We start from the raw sequence: 11,860 nt of genomic DNA on the forward strand, positions 1-11,860 counted from the left end.
ATCAAGTCCGTTAAAAGGATGGCAGTGGCATTCCTGCTGGTGCCAGGGGAAACACCTATGCAGTTTAAAATCAGATGAATTCAAGAAATTCAGCTTACCCCGGAACCAGCAGTGAGGTCACAGCAGGACTCAGGACCCACGCAAGTCTTGGGTGGGCACGTAATTAGCAGCCAGGGATTACTGTCAGCTCTGCCTCCCCCCCCCCCCCATGGCTTTTTAGGGCCACACCCGCGGCATATGGAGGTTCCCAGGCGAGGGGTCGCTGTCAGAGCTGCAGCTGCCGGTCTACACCACAGCAACGCCAGACCCGCGCTGCATCTGCGACCTACCCCACAGCTCACGGCAACGCCGGATCCTTGACCCACTGAGCGAGGACAGGGATCGAACTCGTGTCCTCGTGGACACCAGTCAGGTTCGTTACCACGGAGCCACGACAGGAACTCCCAGGTCTGCCATTTCTAGTGTGAGAAGACGTTTATGGGTTTTTGTTGAAAACGAATATAAATCTGAACCCAGGCTAACTCCAACACTGTCTCGTCTCTTCCAAAAAAAAAAAAAAAAGACCAACGGGTTTAAAGTATGAAAAAGCCAAAGAGTGGAGGATCCCGTGCGTGAACGCCCAGTGGCTGGGAGACATCCTTCTGGGGAACTTCGAGGCGCTGCGGCAGATCCAGTGTGGGCGCTACACAGCCTTCAACCTGCAGGACCCCTTTGCTCCGACTCCACACTTGGTTCTCAACCTCCTGGGTGAGGGCTGGCCCCCCCGTGCGGGCTCACTGCCGGCCTCGGCTCGGGTCTCCCCCTCTTCCCGCTTCCTCTCCACCCCTTCTTCCTTGGCACTCTGCCCAGTTTTTGTTGAGTTTGTCCCTTTTTTTTAATGGACTCTTAGAGGTGGAAGGAGTGTGCAGAAGCCTCTTGGAGTCTTGTCTCTCCAGCCGGCTCACGAAAGCGTCCCCTGCTGTGCCATGTGGCCGCCGGGACCTGCTCCTCCCTCCCACTGTCAGCTGCACGTCCTGCAGGGTTTTATTTTACGTTTACTGAACTGACCACCACTCCAGAAAATGGCCCTTCCGACTCTGTTTTAATACTCTCTTCCGTTCAGAAGCCCCGTGAGTTCCAGTCTGAGTGGCTTTAGTCACGACAGAGTTCTCCTTCACTGTTGCATCACCTTCGGGCGTCCCTGTGACGCACTTCAGGGTCCAACTTCAACTCTAAAGCGGTTGCACAGACTGGTTCTCCCCCCGTGGACTTCGCCCCGGGCTCGGGCCCATCCCCGACCGCCTTGTCACGGTGGTTTCTCGGAGGCCAGACAGCGTGGTCCCCGAATTGGCTGGCGGGACAGCAGGCAGGTGCAGGTGCCTCTGCTGCGCCTCCGGCCAGACAGCTCCTGTCTGGCCAGGCTAGTCCTAGAAATGATATCAGCCCGGCCCCCTGTGCGTCTAGGGTTGCCTGCTCCCAAAAAGGCTCTTCTCTCAAGAGTTCTCTGTTTACACAGTAGATGCGAAAACTAACCTGTTTCTCTCTCTAGATGCTTGGAGAGTTCCCTTAAAGGTGTCAGCAGAGCTGTTGATGGTATGTCAAGTTAATAACCTTACTTTATATCATTATATTGTATCATATTATATCATAAAAATTGTATTGGGAATTTGTGATAGAGCCGTCATGTGTTGTCTTCTCACCTGTCTTGGGTACTAGACCCTGTGTCTTTTCTTTCTTCCTTTCCATTGATGTCGGCTCTTCGTGTTTATCCATGTTAGGGACGTTATTTGCTTCAGAAAGCTGTGCGAGTGCTTAAAGGATGGGGGGTGAAGGCAGAGGCCGTGTTTGCGTAGGGTTAGAGAGGCAGGAGCCGGGACCTGCGTGCACTACAGCCCCTGGACCTGAAGCGCACTCGACAGGAGGCCCTGACCTCATGGGGGGCGGCTGTGCCCTCCGGTCCCGGGCGGGGGTGGTTGCAGCACCTTGGCTGACATCTCCCACGGGATACGTTCAGAAGGGGTCGCTCTGGCCGTGAGTGCCAGCTGTGCTCTGTCGCAGAGTAAGGGAGGAAGGGCTGCCTTTGTGGTGCGAGGCCTTCTCCGTTCTCAGCCCAGGTTGAGAGCGAGTGGCTTCAGCGGGTGGAACCCAAGTCAGGTGTGTTCGTTTAAGATGTGAGCAGGCAGGGCTGGGTAGGGGGGTAGCAGCTGTGCGGAGAGGCTGGCTGTCGGGAGACCTCTGGGGACACACCTCACCGCCCCCCTCTGGCTGGTTCCAGGAACTTGGGCAGCGCACCTGGAACCAGAGTGGCCCTTAACACTGTGCCTTGGCCTCCATGGCACTGTGACCTGGTTGTCCAGGTGACGTTTTATTCTAAGAACAGTCTTACTTTTAGGGGTATAAGTGCAATGAGTATGTTTTCTAAATTGGGACACGAGACAAAATATGCGGAGTGGAGAGTGTGCTGAGGGCGTTCCCGTGTGGTGCGGTGCGTTAAGGACCTGGCCTTGCCACAGCCGTGGCTCAGATCCAGTCCCTGGCCTGGGAACTCCAGATGCTGCGGGGGCAGTTCCTCCCCCCATCCCACCCCCAAAAAAGTGTTGTGAAAAGTTCAAGGTCGAGAGCTGAGTCTGTGAGGCCAGCGGAGGCAGAGAGGGAGGGAGACAGTTTACAGAACCGTGGGGTCAGGTGAATACAGAGCAGGGCCGGAACGTCACCTTGGCGGGCGTCTGGCCAGAGTCCGCCTGGCTTCCCAGGCGGTGCCCGTTCTGAGGTGCTGCCTGTGTGGGGCGCTTGGGGGGCGTGTGTAAACCTGTTCGAAGCTGCTGGATGCCTTGGGAGGTGGAGTGACGCGATGCCTTTCATTGCAGGGTGTCAGACTACCTCCCAAGCCGAAGCAGAACGAAGTAACGAATATCCAGCCTTCTTCCAAAAGAGCCAGGTAGGAAGAATCCCTTCCCTTTGTGTGGTTGGTGGTCTTTTACAGGTTTCAGGAAATGGGGCAAGTGGGAAAGCTTCTGAAACTTTCATGTCAAACAGGATGTGCTGATTGTACCTCAGCTTGATTATGACAAGGCTTTTGTTGCTGGAGGATGGGAAAGCCACTGGCTTTCCTTTTTTCTCTTTGTGGCTGCACCTGCCAGGGATCAGCCTGCACCACAGGAGGACTCCGTGTTTTTCTTTCTGTAACCAAAACTGTACCAGAACCTTCAGTGTGTAAACCATGAGCTGCTGTTGAGAGGACGGGACAGGATGGGGAACTAGCACCCAGGTGTCCTCCAGAGCTCCGGGGAGGCTCTCCTGACCCCTGACCCCGAGGGGGTGGGCGTGGTGTGCAGACCTGACCAGCCTCACCTCTGAGACGAGCTCACGGCTCGTTAGAGGAGACCCCCCTGTTCCCAGGGTGTGCACGCGGGGCGGTCACCTCCCACTCCGCATGCCCACACTGCCTAGAGTTAGTGGACTTATGAAAGCCTAGTTATATGATTGTATGTTTTTATGACTGTCGTTAAAATGCCACAAATTACCTTTTAAAAAATTGAATAGATTGTTCCAAATATAAGCTAAAAACAAAATTTGGAAAAAATTAGCGAAATGTAAAAGACTGAGAAATTTAACTTGCAATGTGTGCTTGAGTCCAGCAGCTTCGTTCTGGTGCCTCCCGGGGTGGGCGGGGCGGGGCAGGTGGAAAGCGCAGGGCTGGAGCCGAGCCGAGCCTCCTGGTGCAGGAGGAGAGGGACGGCGGGCACCAGGCTCAGTGTTGGGGAGAAGGCAGGGGACGGGGACGAAGTGGAAAGGCAGTGGCTGCCGCCCCTGGGCCACCTCTGTGTCAGTGGTGGAAAGAAGAGGAAACTCACTGCCTTCTCCCTGTGAGGAAAGGAAAGCACACACCTGAAGCCATCAAACGCCCTCATTTGCTAAGGAGCCGTTTTTCAGCTCCACCCCTGTGGTGAGTGGAAGTTCCCAGGGCCACAGATCACATCTGAGCCAGGGCTGCAACCTGGGCTAGCAAATGCCAAATCCTTAACCCACTGCACCACAACAGGCACGCCAAAGAGCTTTAAGTAAGTAATAAAATCACCCTCATGTGTCTTTATAGAATTGAAGATGTACCACCTCCCACCAAGAAGCTAACACCGGAATTGACCCCCTTCGTGCTTTTCACTGGATTTGAGCCTCTTCAAGTTCAACAGTATACTAAGGTAAAATTCTGTTCTATTTTGCATAAGGATTTTTAGGGATGTTCCCTTCTGTTTGTTCTGCCAGCACTTTTACTAAACTAACCTTTAATGAGGAATTGCTTACAGTATTTTTTTCCATCCTTGAGGCATGCAAAAGTTCCCAGGCCAGGGATCAAAACCGCACCACCGCAGTGCCAAGTCCTTAACCTCTAGGCCACCAGGGAGCTCCTAGAGAACTGTCTTAATGAGCCTCATTAGCACTCATTTCCACTTAGAAAGTCTGGGCATATTTGCTTGTCATCATGCGATGCGTGCCTTGGTCTCGGGACATTTTACTTGTTCTGGGGGGGTGGGGGCGGTGTCTCCTTGGGGTCCGGTAGGGCTCCTGTTCGCATCTCGATTTGTATGGCCTTGATTCCAAACACAGACATTGTAAGATCGGGTTCTTGGTCCAGTTGCCCCGTGTGTGCGGGCTGAGCTCTGTAGACAGTCAGGCTGTGCTCGGTACGCCGAGCTCTCACCTCTGACCTGTGGTCCCGGCCTCCAGAAGCTCTACATCCTTGGAGGGGAGGTTGCCGAGTCTGCGCAGAAGTGCACCCACCTCATCGCCAGCAAGGTGACGCGCACGGTCAAGTTCCTGACGGCCATCTCCGTGGTGAAGCACATCGTGACCCCCGAGTGGCTGGAGGAGTGTTTCAAGTGTCAGAAGTTCATTGGTGAGCTTACCGTTGGCACTCGCAGACGTGCTCCCGTCCACTGAGTCCTGGGCCCTGCGCCTTGTCCCCAGCGCTGGCTGTCGAGTGAGGTCGCACCCGCGGTCCGGCAGGCTGGCTGAGCGTTGGGTGGGGTCCTTTTGGCAGGGACGTCGCAAGAAAGCTGCGGGGACTCATTTGGAAAAACCTGAGTGCTTTTAGCGCCTTTTTGCTGCAAAGTGCAGCATGACTCTGACCCCATGGGACTTCCTTCCCTGTGGAGGCGTCGTGCCCGAGCAGCAGCGATGCCGTCCTTGAAGCCACCCAGCCTGTAACCCTCGCCCCCACTTGTCTGGCTGGAGCTCCACTGCCCTTTCCATCGTTTGTTGCTTTCGGTCTCCGTGTCCCATCCGGAGGGCACGGGCACCTGCTTCCTTGGTCCCGCGTTGCGTGGCCGGAGTACCGACGTCCCGCCTCTGCTAATCAAGGCAGACGCACACGCGTGTCTCTGGCCGCAGTCTGCCCTGGGGCGCTGTGGTCTTCTCCCCCGTTCTCACCTCTGCCCCTCACTGCCCGCCGCCCCGGACCAGAATGATTCCACCGCCAAAGGATAAGGCAAGACGCGTGGTCAGGGACCCAAGAGGCCATCAGGGACACTCCTGGTCCCCATGGGCACCACATCCTTCTGACTCACTCACCTGACCTTCCTGGTTCCTTAGGGGGCAAGTCCTGGTTAGGTCAGTAGTGAAACATTTCATAGCATGTCCTTTCCTTGGCCACTGGTAGTTAAACATAATTCAGCCTTGAGGGTTAATAAGTTCACGGCAAGTTTTATAGATGAGAAATTAAGGTTCAGAAAAGTAAAGACACTACTTACAGCAAAGCTATAACCAAACTTGAAATTACATGATTCTGTATCTAAGCTAGTAAAACCTAAGAAAGAATAAATCATTAACATGAAAATATTAAAGTCAATAATATGAAAAAAATAAAATAAAATCTGTAGCTGCAGCAGTACAGTTGACTCCTGTTCCATGAAGGGCTCGTGGTGAAACTGTCACCTGGTCACTGGCCCTGGCAGCAGAAACTAACTGGGTATGCGTTTCAGATAAATGGTAGCAGGTGGGCATGAATACGAAACCCACGGATAATGAGGACCAGCCGTATTACGGTCTTTAGAAAAGTCCTTGTCAATTGAGATTTTAGAAATTACTGTGTTCTTAAAAGATATTAATGAAATATAAAACCTAACAGTGCAGCAGGCAGAAGAAAAATGTAGAAACAGTTACTATAAACTATGTGTGTATACATATATAGGCTCTCGATTTTGTATAACTAAGAAAATTCAGAAAGAAGTCTTTTTTTTTTTTTTTTTTTTGCTTTTCTAGGGCCGCTCCCGTGGCATATGGAGGTTCCCAGGCTAGGAGTCTAATCAAAGCTGCAGCCACCGCCGGTCTACGCCACAGCTACAGCAACGCAGGATCCGAGCCTCATCTGCAATCTACACCACCGCTCGTGGCAACACCAGATCCTTAACCCACTGAGCGAGGCCAGGGATCGAACCCACAACCTCATGGTCCCAAGATGGATTCGTTAACCACTGAGCCGCGACAGGAACTCCAGAAGTCTCTTCTTTAATTGAAATTTATCAAGCTTACCAGTTTGTGAAAACATTTTTTACCTGTTGAAAAATCTATATTGATGGTACATTTTAGTTGACTTTCTTTAATAATGTTTGCTGTGTTGCTGTCTGAGGGTTACAGGGTGGTTCATACTCTAACCATTTAATATTCAAAAATAGACAATTTGTATTTGATCCCTCAAATTTCAGGGTTTCTTAAGAGAACTTTGCAGTTTATCATGATTGCCTTTTCCATTTTGGCGTGTAGATGGAGGCTCACGGGAGGCTGCTTTCAAGTTGGCGTCTCTATCTTAGCAGCTTGCCTTGACGTTTCCTCTGTCTTTTGTGGCTTCATCGCTCATTCTTTTGAGCACCAAGTATGGTTCCATCGTCTGGCCGCACCTCTGTTTACTGATCCACTCCCCTACCGCAGCTGACGTCTTCCTTGCTGCCTGGTTTTGCCAATTGTAAATAAAGCCGCACTCTGCTCGCAGCTTGTGTGTGGATATAAGTTTCCAGCCCCTTTGGCTACACGCCAAGCAGTGTGATCGCGGCCCCACGGTGAGAGCGTATTGGTTATGTCAGGAGCCGTCAGGCTGTCTTGTGGAGCCGTCCGGCAGCTGGCTTTCCCAGCAGCAGTGCGCCGGGGGCACCACACCCTTGCCAGCACGTTGGGAGTCGTGCGGTGGTATCTCATTTTCGTTTTAACTGGCATTTTCCTGGTGACATACCATGTTAAGCATCCTTCTGTGTTCAGCTGCTGTCTGCACATCTTCTGTGGTCTGTCCAGATCTTTTGCCCCTTTTTAAATTGGGTTTCCTTATTAACAGTTCTTTGTATGTTTGGATAACAAACCTTTATCAGGTACGGCTTTTACAGACATCGTGTCCCAGTGTGTGGCTTGTCTTCTCTTTCTCTTGACGTCGTCTCTCACAGAGAGAAGGGTTCGATTTTCACCAACTCCAGGCCATCCGTCTGTCTGGGCCATGCCTTTGGCTTTGTGTCTAGAAAGTCATTGCTGGTTTTCTCCGGGTACCGTCTGAGAGTTTCAGTTTTCTGTTTTAGAGATCTCTAATCCATTTTGAGTTAATTTTTGTAAAGGTTGCAAGGTCTTTTTTTTTTTTTTTTTTTTTTTTTTTGCATTTTTAGGGCCACACCTGCAGAATATGGAGGTGCCCAGGCTAGGGGTCGAATCAGAGCTACAGCTGCCAGCCTGTAGCAACTCAAGATCCAAGCTGCATCCGCAGCCAACACCAGGGCTCATGGCATCACCAGATCCCTAACCCACTGAGCAAGGCCAGGGATCGAACCTGTCTCCTCATGGTTACTAGTCAGATTCGTTTCCACTGAGCCACGACAGGAACTCCGAGGTCTGTGTCTAGATTGAGCTGTGTGTGTGGGTGTCCACTTGTTAAAAATTCAGACTGTCCCATTGTGTAGCCTCTGCTCCCCGGTCATTGTGGGTCAGCCTCCACCCCTGTCCCTGCCCCGCTACCCCCCCCGCCCCGCCCCCTGGTCACAGCAGCCTCTCTGCCTGCCTGGGCTTCAGCTCCCCACTCTGGGCCCGGCCATTGTCCGAGAAGTGGGCAGCCATGTTTTTGGATTTTGTATTGACCCAGTGTGACAGGCCGGCTTTGTAGATCATCACAGGCTGGACCCGCACGTCCTCTGTGCTCCTGGGGAAGGTTCGTGTTCAGGTGGACTCCTGCCGAGTTGCGGTACCTGCTGCCCTTTTTAGAAAGTCAGCCTCTCACCTGGAACAGGGTCGATTTAGTTACTGTTGCTTTTCAGTGTCCTCCTCTCAGGGTCAGTATGAACTGCATCTTGGTGACCCTCACTGGTCTTCAGAAGGCATATTTGAACCTTAACGTCTGAAATACAAATTTCTTGCACAGAATTACCACCTCTCTCACAGGACAGTACTTTTGTTCATTTTTAAATTCATTATTTTTTCTCCAGTTTTTAGGCATTCTTACCTTCTTCCATCCGAAACAGTACAACCTGACTTATCTGCAGCCTGGCTGATTGTGTTTTCTAGCAGTTACTGAACAACTTGTAGCATCTCTTTCGTGACTGTCACTCTTGCTCCCAAGTCAGTGAACTCTGGTCCTTGAGCTATAAGAATGGTTTTTGCATTTTTGGTTTTTTGTTTTGTTCTGTTCTTTGCTTTTTAGGGACATGCTTGTGGCATCTGGAGGTTCCCAGGCTAGGGGTCAAATCAGAGCTACAGCTACAGCCTACACCAGATCTGAGCCATGTGTATGACCTAGAGCACAGCTCCTGGCAACACCGGATCCTTAACCCACTGAGCAAGGCCAGGGATCCAACCTGCAACCTCATGGTTCCTAGCCAGATTGTTTCTGCCCCACCGTGACAGGAACTCCAATTTTTGCATTTTTAAAGAAGAGCATGGAGTTCCCTGGTGGCTCAGCAGGTAAAGGACCCAGTGCTGTCACTGCTGTGGCGCGGGTTCAAGCCCTGGCCCAGGATCTCCCACATGCTGCAGATGCGGCTATGAATAAAAGAAGGGCATACAACCGAAACAGGAGGTGGTGCCCCTAAGTCCTCCAGCGTGTGGCATCTGGTTGAGCCCCCAGCTCCCCACTGTGAGCTGTGTTACACTGTCTGGTTATTATGATGAGATGAAGAAATACTTTTCAGAACAAGAAATGTATTCATAAGAGCAAAACATTTTGTGAGTTTTAACTTTTGACAAAGTAAACATCTCCCTTAAAAATGATCGGAAACGGAGTTCCCATCTTGGCTCAGTGGTTAACGAACCCGACTAGCATCCATGAGGACACAGGTTCAATTCCTGGCCTCACTCAGTGGGTTAAGGATCTGGTGTTGCTGTGACTGTGGTGTAGGCTGGCAGCTGTAGCTCCAATTCAACCCCTAGCCTGGGAACCTCCATATGCCGCAGGTGCAGCCTTAAGTAGACCAAAAAAAAAAAAAAAGAAACCCTCAAAATTTGGTAATTTAAAATTGCTATACGTGGTGACATACTTAAAAGGAAGGCGTTTCTGGTAAATTTTAAGTGTTAACTGACTCGCGGCTAATTGAGTCAAGTCTGAGCCCTGAGGTCCTTTACCTGGACACCCGGGACGCGGTGACCATCTTCAGCCTGTGGCTCTTGGCTGGCTCCGTGGGCTCGGAGCGTCGGCTTACAGCGGATGGGTGCGGAGGGAGGGCAGGGGAGCGGGCGGGAGCAGCTGAGACTTGCAGGCCGAGGGGCCGCAGGGGAGCGGGAGCCGCGAGGGACAGGCGCCTGCCCGCCGGGCCCGGAGCCGCTCGCCCGCGCTCCTCCCGGGCGCGTGCACGGTGCCGAGCGCGTGCCGCTCTCTTGCAGACGAGCAGAACTACCTGCTGCGCGACGCCGAGGCCGAGGTGCTCTTCTCCTTCAGTCTGGAAGAGTCCTTGAGGAGGGCGCACCTGGCTCCGCTCTTCAAGGTACCGCGATGCTCCAGGTGACAGGGACGGGGTGGGACGCTGGCTTCTCCTCGCTGCCGCCTCGCGGCCCGTGCGCCTGGGCGTCTCCCGCCTGGGCCGTCGGTGCCTCCAGAGCCCTGCTCCCGCCTGTATCTGAAAGGCTCGGTGCCGGGCGGAACAGCCTAGATGTGTGCGTCAGAAAGACCCAGGCAGTACAAACATGTCAGTGTGTTTCTGGATATTTACTTGGTAAGAGACAGTTGATGTTTCTGCTTAAAACAACTTATGTTACTTAATACTTTTCTCATTAAGTGTACATTCAACTGGAGAATGGGGAATATCTTGGAAAAATATGAATTGAGTTGTGCCTAATAATTCTGGGCTACAATATTCAAATATTTGATAAGATAGATACAAGAAGGTTTTCAAATTGTTCTAACCGTTGCTAATTAATAAAGGGTACTCAGTGTTCTGCTGTATTCTTAAGGAGCCAACCTAGGAATCGGACGATTTGCAACAGTGGGTTAAGAGTATTTTACCTAAAATGGTCTCATTTTTCCTTTTTCTTTTATGAGGAATTTCAGACAAAATAGTGTTTTGGGGTAGGTACACTTACGAGCAAGGATGTGCATTTTTGTTTGTCTTTTTGCTTTTTTCTAGGGTCGCTCCTGCGGTGTATGGAGGTTCCCAGGCTAGAGGTCCAATCGGAGCTGTAGCCGCCGGCCGGCACCACAGCCACAGCAACGCGGGATTCTAGCCGCAACTGCAACCTACGCCACAGCTCACAGCAACGCCGGATCCTTAACCCACTGAGCAAGGCCAGGGATCGAACCCGCCACCTCATGGTTCCTAGTCGGATTCGTGAACCACTGTGCCACGACGGGAACTCCTGAGCAAGGATGTTAGAAAATTAAATCTTAGACATCAAAATCATTTCCTGCTCTACAAAGATGCAGAAGCTTCACAGCTCAGAACAGTATGCAGACTGTGGGACCCGTTCTTACTCCTCTACCGCAGAGAAGGTCAGGTCTTCTAGGAATGTAAGTTCTGGCTGCTTTTAACAATCCGAGGTCATACCCAAGGATGGGAATGCTTAAGTAATTGCCAAATTTACGTACCTGGACTCCTCCAGGCCCCCTTCAGGTTTGTAGCTTCGTGACATGAGACATTTTGCCAAATCTCAGGGTAGAATTGGAGAAATTATGTACTCTAAAAATTTAATTTGCAAAGCATGGTGCACATACCTTCATTTTATTTTTAGGCGAAATATTTTTACATCACTCCTGGAATTTGCCCGAGCCTCTCGACCATGAAAGCGATTGTGGAGTGCGCAGGGGGGAAAGTGCTGTCCAAACAGCCGTCTTTCCGGAAACTCATGGAACACAAGCAAAACAAGGTGAACAGGAGTGAAGTGCGCTGTTGAGTCATCGTCGTCGTGTATGACGCTCGTTCTTTCGTAACCGATGCCCGTTTTCTTCCCTTAGAGTTTGTCAGAAATAATTTTGATATCCTGTGAGAATGACCTCCACTTGTGTCGAGAGTATTTTGCCCGAGGAATAGGTACCGTTGCTGCCCTCCTTCGGTGGTAGTGGGTGCCCACGCCCAGGCGGGCGCGCATCACGGGTTGTGTTTGCGTTCTTTGCAGATGTTCACAATGCAGAGTTTGTTCTAACTGGAGTGCTCACACAGACGCTGGACTATGAATCATATCCTTTTCGAAGCAGGTCTGCTGCGCAGACCCTCCCCCTGCACTCGCCGGAGCGGGCGCGCCCGGGTCTCTGCACGCGGGGAAGGTGTTGCGGTTAGGGATGCAGCGGAAGCCCCGTTGACCTCTCCCTGGTCCCCTGCTGGAAGCCTTTGGTCTGAGGCGGTGTGTGCTCTGGCCCCCCTCCGGGTCTTCCTCGCCTTTCGTGTTGGTGGCTCGGCGCCGGTTCCCTGTGTCTTTCAGAAGGCAGAGTCCT

The 11,860-nt window shown here is 51.9% G+C and overlaps 1 protein-coding gene and 1 long non-coding RNA gene across 12 annotated transcripts in view; one reads left to right on the plus strand and one right to left on the minus strand.

Annotated features, from left to right (window-relative positions):
• Positions 1 to 11,860, plus strand: part of PAXIP1 (PAX interacting protein 1) — a 44,488-nt gene that overhangs the window by 31,962 nt on the left and 666 nt on the right. For 4 of the 9 annotated variants that reach the window (XM_021078627.2, XM_085005066.1, XM_085005067.1 and 1 more), the window contains 9 exons: positions 563 to 747; positions 1,529 to 1,572; positions 2,847 to 2,917; positions 4,076 to 4,178; positions 4,705 to 4,873; positions 9,820 to 9,920; positions 11,161 to 11,295; positions 11,384 to 11,459; positions 11,545 to 11,605. In XM_021078627.2, the coding sequence (XP_020934286.1) occupies positions 563 to 747; positions 1,529 to 1,572; positions 2,847 to 2,917; positions 4,076 to 4,178; positions 4,705 to 4,873; positions 9,820 to 9,920; positions 11,161 to 11,295; positions 11,384 to 11,459; positions 11,545 to 11,605 (945 nt within the window). Of the gene's footprint in view, positions 1 to 562; positions 748 to 1,528; positions 1,573 to 2,846; positions 2,918 to 4,075; positions 4,179 to 4,704; positions 5,295 to 5,367; positions 5,865 to 9,819; positions 9,938 to 11,160; positions 11,296 to 11,383; positions 11,460 to 11,544; positions 11,850 to 11,860 lie in introns of those variants that run through there. The other 5 variants (XR_014833436.1, XR_002340250.2, XM_085005064.1 and 2 more) reach the window with 3 other exon arrangements.
• LOC110257517 (uncharacterized) overlaps positions 2,290 to 11,860 on the minus strand; it is a 33,156-nt gene continuing 23,585 nt past the window's right edge. Inside the window, exon 4 of one of the 3 annotated variants that reach the window (XR_014833466.1) lies at positions 2,290 to 3,843. This is a non-coding gene — a long non-coding RNA (uncharacterized LOC110257517). Of the gene's footprint in view, positions 3,844 to 8,605; positions 10,082 to 11,860 lie in introns of those variants that run through there. The other 2 variants (XR_014833463.1, XR_014833467.1) reach the window with 2 other exon arrangements.

This window comes from Sus scrofa, chromosome 18, assembly GCF_054392235.1.
Source record: "Sus scrofa isolate SSC_HxYL_T2T_F1_AM1 chromosome 18, Sscrofa_HxYL_maternal_Yorkshire_Landrace_v2.0, whole genome shotgun sequence".
Lineage (NCBI taxonomy): Eukaryota > Metazoa > Chordata > Mammalia > Artiodactyla > Suidae > Sus > Sus scrofa.